A 13754-nucleotide genomic window follows, 5' to 3' on the forward strand; every position below is an offset into this window, starting at 1 on the left:
AGAAGATATTAAAAAACTAGTTTTCACTAAGAAACGTATAATTTCCACAAATCTCAATGAAAATGACTCAAACCAAATGGAAATGAAACTAGATTCATATATCTTTCCAATGAATCCATTTAGAGGTCATAACTCTTCCATATGTGTCAGTACCAAGTGCTGCAACATGACTGCTGTCATGGAATCCCAAATCTGCAAACAAGCACTTTTACCAAAATGCTCATAACTTATTCATTTCTCCACATAATCACTCCAAACCAAAACCAAAAGGAAGGTTATTAATCATACTAACCAAATATACAGATTATTCATGGTTTCCAATCTATAAATGGTCGTACAAGACTTGGAACCAACACAAAACTGAGAAACCAATCAAAACAACTTAGAATCACTCCAAATTTGTTTCAAATGTAAATATTTTCTTCCATTATGATTTGGTTCAACCATACATAAGTTTTTATAGGCTCACTGGTGGTTTACAACTTCCCAACCAACTTTTTACACTCTCTTAACCCTTTTTGCACTTTTTGCAATATTACAACTTATAGTTTTGCACTTTCTTGACAACTTTACATTTGTTGTCTTTAGGCATTACCATTGATTCCATTACATGGAATAGCACATAAAAACATAAGGACTTACATTAAATAATTAAAATATTTCTAGGGATCATCTCCAATATCTTTAAGACTAGGTGCTCCTGCACCAATACCCATGTAAGTCCAACTCATACTAGAGCCCAAAGTTAAGAGTACCTTGTAAGTATTTTATAATGTGTTTGACTGCAACTAGGTGGATCTCCTTTGGCTCACACATAAACTGACTTAACGCATTAACAGCATAGCAAATATCAATCCTTCCAAAAGTATTTGCATTAGTTGCTTCGTTAAGTTTGTGTAGATTAGTCTCCATTGGAGAAGATATAAGTCTCTTTTGTAATCTTTCCATTTAGAAATGTTGTGTTCACATCTATCTAATGTACTTTCCATCCCTTTCATGCTACAATAGCTAGGACTGCTCTTACAGAGGTGTATCTGGTAACCAGAGCAAAGGTTTCTTCATAATCAATTCCCTCCTTCTAAGAGAATCCTCTGGCTATGAATATGACTTAAAGCTACCATCAGCAGCATGCTTGATTTTAAATATCCATTTAGAAGAAACAACAGATTTCTTTTTCAGGCCTTGGAACAATTTCCCAAACATCATTCTCAATAAAGGATTGGTATTCTTCCGTCATATCATCCTTCCAAATAGCATTTGAAATATTGATGGTTCTGATTTAGATAAATCACTCATTTTGGTTCTGGTTTGAGAGTACTAAATTTGACATAAAATTCATGATGTCACCCGTACTGGTATCTGGACATTAAGTCCACCAAGTACTAAATCGGACATCAAATCCATGATGTCACCCGTGCTGGTATCCTAACATTATGTCCACCAAGTACTAAATCGGATATCAAATCCATGATGTCACCTACACTGGTATCCGAATATCAAATACATTATATTCACCAAGTGCTCCAAGTGCTAGTATCCGGACATTAAGTTCACCAAGTACTCCATTCTTGAGTCGAGAAGATTCAAACCGTGGATTTCCACTACCCACAAATCATAAAAATATAATCACATAGATGAATTTAGCCAAATATGTATACAAACAATATAGTCTATGCTATATTCACATATCAAATAAATGATTATTTAAAATATCTGAATATCTCAATTATAGACTTAACTATATAAAAGAGGTTAGACTTTGCTATAACATAGAAAATGATCATAACAACCACAAGCAATAATGTAGCCTAGGCTAAGTATAGTCTTGGCTAAATACATAGCCCATTTTAAATATATGTAAAAGAAATGCTTGTACATATGAATCACCAAAGGAGGAGTTTATAATGCAAAACTTGGTGAAAGTAGGCCCATATATAAACTCCGTCTTAAGTTTGAGCATCTCTAAGGTGGATTCAATCCATGTCTGCAAGTTCTCAATTTATCCAAGAGTGTTATAAGTCAAACCAAATTGAAATAACTGGGGTCCATGACACTTAACGTGATCTACTCCCTTAGTGAAGAGTTTACAAGTTTCCTATCTACTCCCTCTGAAGTTTAGGTTAAATACTTTTGGAAGGACTCCCTCTCAATGTGAACACTGTAAGATCCCCTCTCGTTATCTAGCCAAAGTTTACGGATAACTTCTCAAGAGGTTACAAGTCATTATCAAACCATGATAATTTTTTGTTTATGTCACTTAGTCCAGATTTATCTCACAATTAATGGTTTAACCAGTTTTAATTCTTAAACTCATACTCAGAAATGAATATAATATCCCTATTGGCATTCAACCTTCAACAAAGAAAAGTATTCTGCTATGTTTAGAATGCACCTGGAAATGTTCGAATGCTCTTGGAAATGATTCCCTTTGACATTGGCAGCTTCCTCTGTACACTTTGATATCAATCCTCCTTTTCCTGCAAGAACATTCTCAGAGGAAAAGATCAAGGGACATAGCTCAATTTAGCAATCATCACATCACTTTCATTTTGAAGAGTAACTGCAATTTCATCCAGAGTAGGAGCCAGTTTCTTGTAGTGCCCACACCAAGGAACATAGAACTCCAGAAGCACATTCTTCCTAGAATCTATGACAATTTCTTGAAGAGAGTCTGCCACAACAATTTTCACAGGATCATCATTCTTTTCAGGTATGGCTTCAGACTTTTGTACTCCTTTAATGTTCCATCAAAGTACTCCTTCAACCAGGAATCCATTAATTCTGCCTTAATTTGCTCCTTAAGAAACTTTAGATCCTTTTTTCCTTGGTGAGACTTTGCTAGCTCTTAATATGTAGATATATATGTTTCTGCGTTGTCTCCACTAAAATTGAGAAAGAACACAGCCTTGGAATCTGGAGTGTTGAAGAATTTCAACACATGAGAATGATTTGCAGAGTCCTTGGTCAAAGCTGCTACAAGAGGCATATTGGCTTCTTCAACAAACCTCTTTTTATTTTTATTTTTACTTTTAATGCCTCAGTATTGAAATCCTGAAAATCAGCATATCACTCATCAATAGGTTTAAATAGTTGAACTGTCAGTGGTTCAATGGGAAAATCCTTCTAAGGAAGGATTGTAAAATCAATTTGTGTGACCAAATTCACAATCTGAATGCAACTCCTCTGCAACAGTAATAAAATTTCTGAATTCGTCACCCTCCAGTTTAGAAAATACTCCTACAATGAACAATTTCTTGTCACCAATAAGACTGTCAGCCTCTTCTATAGACTTCATTTCTACAGATGCTAGACCAGCTTGCTTTTTCAAATATTCAACAATACCATCTGCTTCATGAGGACGATTGTAGTCCTGAATGTTTGCTCCGCCTTTCCGAATGATTTTCAAAGTTGGAAAACCTCTCACTCCATAATCACCAGCCAAGGCTTTATATGATTTTTCGTTAGCATCAACCTTAGCCAAGACAATGGGTGGATCATTATTATCAAATTATTATTTTTAGACTGACTGCAGCTTTCTCTTACTCAGGTGTACGACGCTTGCACTGCCCACACCAGGGGGTATAAAATTCGACAACAACGAAAGGATGCTTTGACACATCATCAGAGAAATTGGTGGCATCCAAGGTCAAGAAAGAGGACTCTCCCACTGCTTCTACTTCTGTATTTGCAATGCACAATATCAAGATCGTCGCAAGACAAAGGATGAACATCCACCGGATCGTCATTTTGCACTTTATTCAATGATCATACCTGTCCTCTTAATTCTGTTGTGTATGCCATTGAAGATAGAAGAATGATGCTAGATATACTAAGTCTGATTGTTTAATTTGCAGAGCCTAGGTTCGACTACCAGAGCTCTGATACCATGTAAAGTTTCTACAAATTCTGCTTGTAAATCAGACTGATGTATAACCTATATAGTGCTGGAGATGGTCTTGATCAATTGCAGATGACTATTAGTCCTTCTTGCTAATATAATAATTCTGCAATAAAATATATTCTGCTACTAATTTGAATGAGGCAGAGAAAGCTAATGAACAGACTTCTTTGTACTTGTGTGTTCGTTATCCACATTTCTATCTCATATATATAAGGTAACCAAAGGGCATGTCCCTTCAAGGGACATGACCCTATCTAGGTCAGCCCTATAATATAACTCCCATAATCGGCACTCAATGAAGAATATGATTTGTAAAGACATTGACTAACTTTAGTTAAGGTTATCCTTAATAATTACTATCCCTAAAGAGACACCAATAATGCCTATAAAGAAAGATATATATATATTTAATGCTAGATCAGATCTGTGTGATCTGTACAATCAGATCAGCATGATAATCAAAGTTACAGTTTTAACAGTGCATTAAAAAAAGAACTTCCATTGCATCTTGTGCACAAAGCACCTCAAATCTAGATCTTGATTGTTGGTTGTATAAGAGTTGTGCTTCATATTCAATTGATATCCCATTGAAGGTTCGGACTGTTCTTGTCTGTCCATATTTATTTGGTCAAACTAGCTGCGAAAATGACAGGGTCCACATAAGGGAACAACCAACATGCAATTAGAAGGTAGCATTTATTTATTTTGCTGAAAATGTGGAGATCATTTGAGATTGGTTTGCACAATGCTTTTCAGTGCTATAAGTACTCAACATATGATAAAACTTGAGTGGCATAGGAAAATGGTCCAACTTACTTCCATGTGAAGTTCTTGGTATGCATCCATCAGTGGGTCATAACAGTATGCTGTCATCAGAGCAGTGTTCTTTCTTATTAAATGTGCATGTGCATCTTCAATTTTTTGCACCAACTCTTTCCGTCTCTCCTCCACTCCTGACAGTGTATACTCCTTTGTCATGGTTCTATATGCCTCCGTCAACTGCTTTGCAATAAGATGTGCCTGCAAAAGAAAATTGAATTCAGATATTAGAACTTCAATATTCTCAAATTCAGGATTAGTGCCTATCAAAATCCACACCAAAGTTCTTGAAAGAGAACAATTCCTTATTTTGTTCTAGAGCTAATGTGAATAATCACCATTGGAAGGAAAGCATCATCGGAAAACTTGTACTTACCTTCTCCGAAATAATTTCATCATTATCGGGAAATGGGGTGATCATGGATACTAAATCCCTATAGCGAAGAGAAATTGCAGACACCAACTTCTCACAAAATGTTTCTATCTCAGCGTTGTTTTGGACCTACACCAGATAAGTTGTGATTGTCTTTTTAATATCTGTAAACGGTATACATAACTGCAGAGCAGTAAAAGCTAGGGCATGTGGAAAGAAATTCAAGATATTTAACTCATAAGGACATCAACTAACTACCAAAATGAGAAATAGAAATGGGGAAAAAGCATAACAGTGAAGAAATAAATAAAACTGCAAAATTTTGTGTAATCTTATACCTGACTTTCACTGTAGCGCTGTTTTGACCACTGCAAGCATTGGAACTGATGGAAATCATAAAGCTCATTGCCAGAACCAATCCAACTTAATCCTCCTCCTTTCACTGTCTCCTCATATGCCTCCTGAGCAACTTTCAAACTCATAGAATGAGCATCGGTTAGTTTGGTAGGTGGAAGAGGCCTACTGTGACTCTCACTATCAAAAAATGAATTATCTCCATTTATAATTTTCCATTCCTCATTTGTGTAATTCTCAATGGTAGCAGAAAAGGCATCAGTGTATGCTCTCTGGTATGCAGCTTTTCCACTGTTTAGTATGGACGTAATCTTTCCCACATTGATGCGTGCAACTTGATCACATTTATACATAATCTGCTGCTGCATTTGTTTACAGGCATCATGGTATTGTTGACTGCCTTGGTGGGGACCAACAAGGGACTCATACCTGAACATTAAAATTGGTTTCCATAATTCAAAATTATAATCATTAGAGTCTGGCCAAAAATTAAAGCATGATGATACAATTCAATCTATGATGCCAAAGAGTAATAGTACTTACCAAAATTGCAAAATTTATGTTGGGGTTATAAGAATGCATCTAACAGTCTAAAGGTTCACAATGATAGAGGACAGTTATCCAACACTTTTGGGGACTTGCTAACACTAGAAAGAAAGAAGACAGAATTGAACAAATTTGCAGCAATCTTTCATAGCTCGAGAATAAGTAGCACAACACTCTCATATTTAAATAATTATATGTAGGGTCTCTCAACTTCTACCTTTAATTTCATCATATGACTTCATTTGCACGCAAAACTTGTTAAGATCCAAATGTTCCACATACAGAAACATTGCAAAATAATAGCAAAATTAGCAAAATATAACTTGATAGGATACAATCATATGATAACAATAAAAATAAGCAGAAACTAAGGTATTCCTGTGGATGAATGATTTCAAATATTCCTGCTATCATTCCTCTATGATTCTTACAATGGTAGATGCCTCTCTTTATCCCCTATCTTCCAAGAATCCTAGGGATTGGGTAAACCCTTATCCCCACTAAATATTAGGTCAACTAATGTCAATTATCATCTATATCAAAGTTATTAATTTGATGCATAGAAACTGCAAATACAATGCCGAATTATGACATAAAGATGCCGTTGATCTTGTTCTTTCAATATCATATTGAAGTTCATCTAGTTTTGCATCTTCAAATTGCTTGTAATACAACATTTGTCTTTCATTAGGAGACTGTCGAGTAGGAAACATTTTATGGGTAATTTTCTGTTAAGCAGATTTTTCATTAAAAAAATTCAAAACTTTGATTTTCCAATTTGAAAAGCATTGTAAAAATATCAAGTCAAGTACTTAAATGTATATTCAGTGATTAGATTCTGCTGAAATTTTTTATAGTAAGTTATATAAATTTCTGAAAAATTAGCTACAAATCATCTCACTTTTTTTTATTTGTCAGATTATATAGTAAAGAATATCAAATAATACTATTCTTTAATATAAAATATATATAAGAAAATATTTTCAACGAAGTATAACCATATCAAGTATTACCTTTATACCTATTTGGTAGGCCATGGGTCCCTCGTATTAGTGACTTGTACTTACCGCCTTAAAAGTATTGCTTTCTGCAATGCGCATTTTCCATTTGAAAGTGTCTGACATCCACACTCATCAAACTTTGATTCTTACTCAGATATGACTTGTCAAGTTGAATTAGGATGTTACTCCTTTGTATAGATACCAATTAATATTCATATATCTCCACGTCAATTACTCTTTCCCTTCCATCAAACATTCTATAACAGCCACGATATGTCAAAGCTTATATGTATAAATAAAAACCTTTTATTCTACCATTAAATTTCTGACTAATATCCAGCAATGTGATAACGCCCATGAAATATTAAACAATTTTGAATAAGCCAAGTATTGATAAGCATGATGTGATGACTTTTCCAAGTAATAACAAGTACATCCTCGCAAATTGTATGAATGAGTGGTAGTTATCACACTAGCCAATGCACAGTTAGCCTTTTATGCCTGTTCTTGACCAAGGTTCGTTGTTGCCATGTCCCTTGTTGAGTGTGACTCATCTTCTGGCTGATGTAAACTACACTACCAATCGACAGGAAACATTTCTACCAGCGCAGGTGTGCTTCCCAATGTGCAGACTGGATGTTCGTAATTGGATATTTATCCTTGTGATAGACTGTTATCACCTTCTCTGATGATGTCATTCCTTCCATTGCACAAGAGGTATGCAAGCAGGCTAATGTGGCCCTCTTTGTGGTGTTAACCACGATGACCCTGTATCACAGTGGGCTTCATATAGTTTTATTTACTAGAAGTCGACACATTCCTTCATTCCGGTAGTGGTGCCAAGTTCCAATAAGAGGCATCTCTAAAATAAGCTAATGGCAATATCAAAAGAAATCTCAAACCTTCTCTTGTGATTCAGAACTATTGCAGCACTTGAAACCTTTTACAATACTCCAAATTAGAAGTTGTCTATAATAATCCATGATCTTCATCATCATGCATTTGCATACGAATTCATTTGTGATTCTTTCAATCTTTGCAGACCCTAGGCACAACTTTGTTGTGATATGTTTGTGTTATGCAGGTTCAAATGTTCAATCTCTTTTTACACTTGCAGTTCGGCTCTGATACCATGTTAGATTTCCTGGATCTGCTGCAAATGTATTAAGCACTGCCGTATTAGGTATGTGTGTTCCAAATGCATCAAATACTTACATTTATATTGAGAATAGGCAATGAATAGACATGTCCCTTCATGGGACAAGTCTATTCAATAATCAGATTTTATATATATATATATATATATATATAATATTAATTTCTCTCATATATTTATATCTCATATAATTGTGTATATGTTTATCCGACAAAAGCTATCAAACATCAACACATACAATACTGGCATCATTGATTCCCACAAGTCCATCAAGCATACTCATCTCTCAGGCATTGTAAGATTACAAACAAATTTATCTGTAGGCTTGCAAGATTGTTGGTGGGACCAACCTTACAAGTGGAATCTATCACTTATGCAATAGACATTTCCTCTATGCCATATGCAAATTCCAACTTGAGAATGAATTTCATCAAATAATTCAATCCAGAATACAGACGTATTTAACAATATTCAATTGAAATCAGTTTTCAACAGAATCCATATTTCAGAAACTTCAATATTTCCCTTTTAAATTCCTCAATGTTTTTCATAGAAGTAAGGCATTCACTATGCACCTGTTTGCAGATTTTTTTTAATGTCCGACAACCTCTGGAACTTGTCCGTCACTAGGTATGGTTCCTATCGTTGCCGCCAGTCAGAGAAAATAGACGTCAGGTTTTATTTTGAATCCAGCGTGTTCATGTGTTTAACTTTTGCCTCTGTCATTTCTGGAATATTGAATTCAACTGGGAAGTTGTAACCCGACAAACTGAATATTTAAATGCACAGTGTTCATGACTACCAAATCAGCCGATGTGGATGTTTCTGATTCTGCAAACATGCAATGGAGATTCCTCCATCTACAGTGCCAACTAGAAGCTACGTGGTGAATAGCAATGTGTTGGTTCTATGACTCTCGTTCTGCCATGAAGATGTAATCAGAACAACATGGCATTCTAGCCTTGCTAATTCAACAAGATTATAACACCCATCCCTTCTACTCTAATCATTCAAACTGCCACAGGTGGATCGATTAATAAGACTCTGCTCTATGTTACACTTCAAAACATATTATTAAATCCTCATCCTGTCTGTCAACTATCTTTCTGCTAGGACTGACCGCTAAACCAGGTATCCCACTAGTGAATTAGCCTCCGTCTCACTTCTGAGAACTTGCTATCAAGTTCATAAGACATTCATTCCTGCCTCTAACCTGAGGGATGCCAAATTTCACTAGAGAAATTCTCATAGCATTTCTCATGCACCAACTTCCCAAACAATTAAAGGTTATTTATTTAAATATCAGTCTATAATATTTTAACCAATATTTAAATAATTACCATTATGTATTAATTATTTAAATTAGCTTAAGAAATATGACTAATATTAAATAATTAACATTATTTATTCTAAATAATTATTTAATATTAGCTTATGAATAAAATATAACTAATATTAAATAATTAATATTATTTACTTCTTGTCTCAACTGAGACTTGTTTTAGGGGATACTACACCATGTAAAGTCACTATCATGGAAAAATACTTGCAATTTGAGAGTGGCTCAAAATACTTCCAAAGTTCCATGATGACTTCAAATCTCCTAACAACTACAATAAGTACAAGAGGCCCCATCTGTTCACCGATGAGCAGCACAGAAATAACAAAGCACACATTGTAGACGGGAGTAGCAAAATCAAATTCTTGTCCTTCATTGTCAAATCTTCACTACTTCTAAACCTGAAGATGAAAAATTAAAACCTTAACATAAATGTACTAAAATATCATTCACAGTTCAAACTTTGCAGTGAAAATGCATATAGATACAAATTTAAAATCAAATTCAAATGATAACCATCATGTTTATTTGTGTGAAAAAAATCATAGAAGACAGCGAGACTGTATTTACTTCTTTAAAGTATCTTTGATGATTTCATTACAGCTCTCCTGAATTTCAGTTTCAGGAACAGGCAGATTGATGTCAAAAAGAATCTTCTCAGCTTTTTGACGTAGCACTTCTCCAAGTCGCATGAGAACTTCCCTAACTTGATAATCATTTTTTTCCCTGCAACATAAAAAACAGAAATATTATGTTATTTCTATTCAGTACTTCTATGATGCACGCCAATTTTGAAGCTTAAATGACAGATAGGAACACTTCTCAATTGAAAAAGAAGTTCAACAAACAAGAGAGTTGTCCAATGTCTTCTATATGTTAAGTATAATCACTCTAGAGCAACAACTCAACCTGTACAATGGTTTCATTCTCTCGATTTTTGTACCAAGACTAACTTCACATGCCGATGATGTCCGCACCAGAGGTACACCGACACACCGTTGCTTGCAGTAATCAATCGATTTCTTTTCTGTCAACATTGAAAAATAACTATTAAAAACGATAAATAAACATCAGTAATTACACCTCAGGAAAAATAAAGCAAATTTATTGTATTGAACTCCAAGTACTGCCAGTAGTGTTCTGTGATTACCTGCATCTGCAAGCAACTGATTAACTTCTTGGGTTGTCAGTGCAGATGAAGCCAAAGTTGAAAGTGCCTCTAGACTTTCAGGTGCAGAGCTCAGATCCATTGTAGGAAGTTTCAATCGATCAGATGTTGGAAAAACTGATTGTATCTCTTTCTCAAAATACTGTACACCTCCAGCAAACGCACCATCAATTATTATCTCAACAAGCACATCCCTTAACTTTCGATCAGCACTTAAAGGGAAATCTTCATTCACATAGTGGACTAAAAGAGGCAACAAATTGGCCACAATCTTTCCTGTAAGCTTTTTATGACCACCTTTTGCTGTTAAATTTCCAAAAACTGCCATTCGAAGGTTTTCAATATCCAGAAGATATTTAGGATGAAGAGTGTAAATCAGTTCCTCTTCTGCTGCCAATCCTTTGCTCCCATATCTTTCCCGCAAAAAGTTCAGATCTGCTGGAGTTCGAAGAGTATAGCAAGAAATTCCATGAGAAAACAGTGTATCCAAAGTTCGATCCCCGGCATGTGCTTGAGCAGATATGTAACGCTGTAGATGATGCATTGGTGCTTCTGAAGGTTCAAGATCAATGTCAAATCCTTGTACAACCCATGTTAAGGGTGGGAAGTCCAGTGTCTTTAATAACATAGGCACATCTAAATCTATTGAGGGGGTAGGCTCATCTGTATAACACAATATAAATCATGCATCAGGAATCATTAACTTGATTAAGACCCAACAGAGTAAAACAAAAGGGAACATTTTCATTTGTGAAAAACAACTCACAAACAGCCACGTATTTTAGATCGTCAATTGGGAAAAAAGCAAACTAGATATTACCTTCAGACCCAGCAGTGTGAAGCCAATTCTGCAAATTAAAGATTTGAGCCTGCTTTGACAAATCAGCTAAGGAGCTCACTGATTGTGAATCTCCTACAATAGAATGTTAAAAAAGGATCATGCACAATTTACTGTCTTTTTAACAATGACAATTAAGAATATCACTGGAAAATAGAGCAAAAATACTGTCTAAGTCACAGAAACATAAAAATAGAGGAAGCAGCCATGCTACTGTAACGTTATAGGAGCTGACTATACAGTCTATTATAACATAATGTAAACCATATATGAATCAAAGTTAAAGTAACAATAAGAGATGACAACAAAAATGTAAATACCTTTTTGTGCCGGCACAAAGAACAACTAAAACCAATTATTTATAAAATTATAAATTTTAACTAACATCGACATTACCTAATAAATGTCAACAACTATTCAAAGATGTTAATACCATGGGACATTTCCAATTTTTCTTACAAATATTCTCATACCTCAATGACCTCATTCATTTTAAGCCTACTACCACAATAGAAGAAATGTTAATGCAGCATTAATATTTGGATGTTAGAATTTGGTGATGTACACCTTGAAAATCCAAGTAACATTGTATTTGTTTTATACAGTAATGTGTTGTAAATATGGGGCCTCTATCAGAATCTTGTTTGTATATCTTTCAATATTCACAATGCATGCATGGCATTTTCCTCAAGTTCAGCCCACTCTATTGGAAACAATTAGCAGTTTACCTAATTGCTATGGCCTATCTATTGGATTCTTGGGATGGAAATTGTACATAGTGAGTTCAAAGCTAAGCTGTAACATTGGTTAATTCCACACATGGTTGAAGATCTATTTTATCTCCCCTTCAGAGTATTGCTACTATGAGTTTTTGTAATCCCTTTTTTTTTTGATTGATACATTTAGTGTGCTTTGGAGGCTAGATTTTTTGTAATAAAGTTTTCCCAATGTACCTTGTGTTGTGCACTGTTTCTCTAATGATTATTGTGCAGATCTGAACTCATTGATTATCCCATAACATTAGTATTGAAAAACCTCTAGTTTCCTTACAATTGATATTACACTCTGGCCAACTTGTTGGACATGTGAGGATTAAGTGGTTGTCTTAATCACTAGTTAAGTGTAAGCTCTAAATTGATCTTCTTTTTGAGATATGCTGAATGGTAAGCATAACGTAATGTTCCCTTTTCAGCTCACCATGGTTTATGATTGAGTTAGCCTATCATTGGCCCTAATAGGCTAGGTCAGATGGTTAGAAGGTCCCAGTTGGCAAAACAAGAGGTCCTTTTCCTTCTGGAGTACAGAACTGTTTAGGGTTGCTATTCGTTTGGTTCAGTTTGGTACACTTACTATTTATAGTCTAAGTCACAAGGTTCGAGTTCGAGTTCGAGTTCGACAAGGATGAAGTTCGGATGAAGTTCGACAAGTCAAAAAACTCGAAAAAAATTCGACATTAAATTCGCCTCATGTAATTCTCCAAAAAATATGTTATTTATCATTATTATTGTATGTTTGAGTTTAATGCAAGGAACTTTTCAATTCATAACTACAATAGAAAACATCTTTTCATGTCTAACAATATATCCAATATATAATCAGAATAGTTTGAGATTACAAAATAGATTTGAAATCATTACAACAAAAGATATCACATTTATAAGATATAACCCATAAGAAACATGTGAAATCATGATTACAAAGTTCTTTTACTATCCAAAAGATAGATCAGCGTTTTATACTTCAAAGTTTAGAACTTCAAATAGCTCAAAATTAGCAAAAGTACGAAGATAGTTCTTGTCAAAATATTATAGTCAAAAGTCAATACTATTAAACTTCAAAAAAGCTCCAGGTTATCGAGAGCACTTGGCTGATTTACTCTAGAATCATCATCAGTGTCACTACTTAGCTCATCATCCAAGAAGTCTGGTTCCTCTAGAGGTCCAGTTGCCATGTCTTCTGAAATTCCTTTTTGTGAGGAAGATGTGGAGTCCTTTGCTGATTGGTTCATGAGCAATTTCAAATTGCTACGAACATAGACAAGATCTCCCAACTTTCCGGACAGCAGCTTGTTCCTCTTTTTAGAATGAATGTGGTCAAAACAACTCCAATTCCTCTCACATGCTGATGAACTTGCTCCCTGACTCAATACTCTAATAGCAAAGCGCTGTAGTTCAGGAGTTTGTGCCCCATAGCTCATCCACCATCTAGACCCAGTTACCTCAGCTCGTGTCATGTCATATTGTGCTGCTTGCATTCCAA

The 13754-nt window shown here is 34.9% G+C and overlaps 1 protein-coding gene and 1 pseudogene across 1 annotated transcript in view; both read right to left on the reverse strand.

Annotated features, from left to right (window-relative positions):
- The window catches only part of LOC149575992 (uncharacterized), a 77527-nt gene that overhangs the window by 39855 nt on the left and 23918 nt on the right, over positions 1-13754 (reverse strand). Inside the window, exons 4-10 of the mRNA XM_089816115.1 lie at positions 11478-11570; positions 10640-11320; positions 10399-10516; positions 10060-10215; positions 5432-5876; positions 5097-5222; positions 4718-4921 (exon numbers count right to left, since the gene is read on the reverse strand). Of these exons, the coding sequence (XP_089672241.1) occupies positions 4718-4921; positions 5097-5222; positions 5432-5876; positions 10060-10215; positions 10399-10516; positions 10640-11320; positions 11478-11570 (1823 nt within the window). The remainder of the gene's footprint in view (positions 1-4717; positions 4922-5096; positions 5223-5431; positions 5877-10059; positions 10216-10398; positions 10517-10639; positions 11321-11477; positions 11571-13754) is intronic.
- On the reverse strand, positions 2505-3746 carry LOC149575993 (protein disulfide-isomerase pseudogene; annotated as a pseudogene).

Source organism: Cupressus sempervirens, chromosome 1, assembly GCF_028749045.1.
Source record: "Cupressus sempervirens isolate cs-2001-9-10 chromosome 1, ASM2874904v1, whole genome shotgun sequence".
NCBI classification, from domain to species: Eukaryota; Viridiplantae; Streptophyta; class Pinopsida; order Cupressales; family Cupressaceae; genus Cupressus; species Cupressus sempervirens.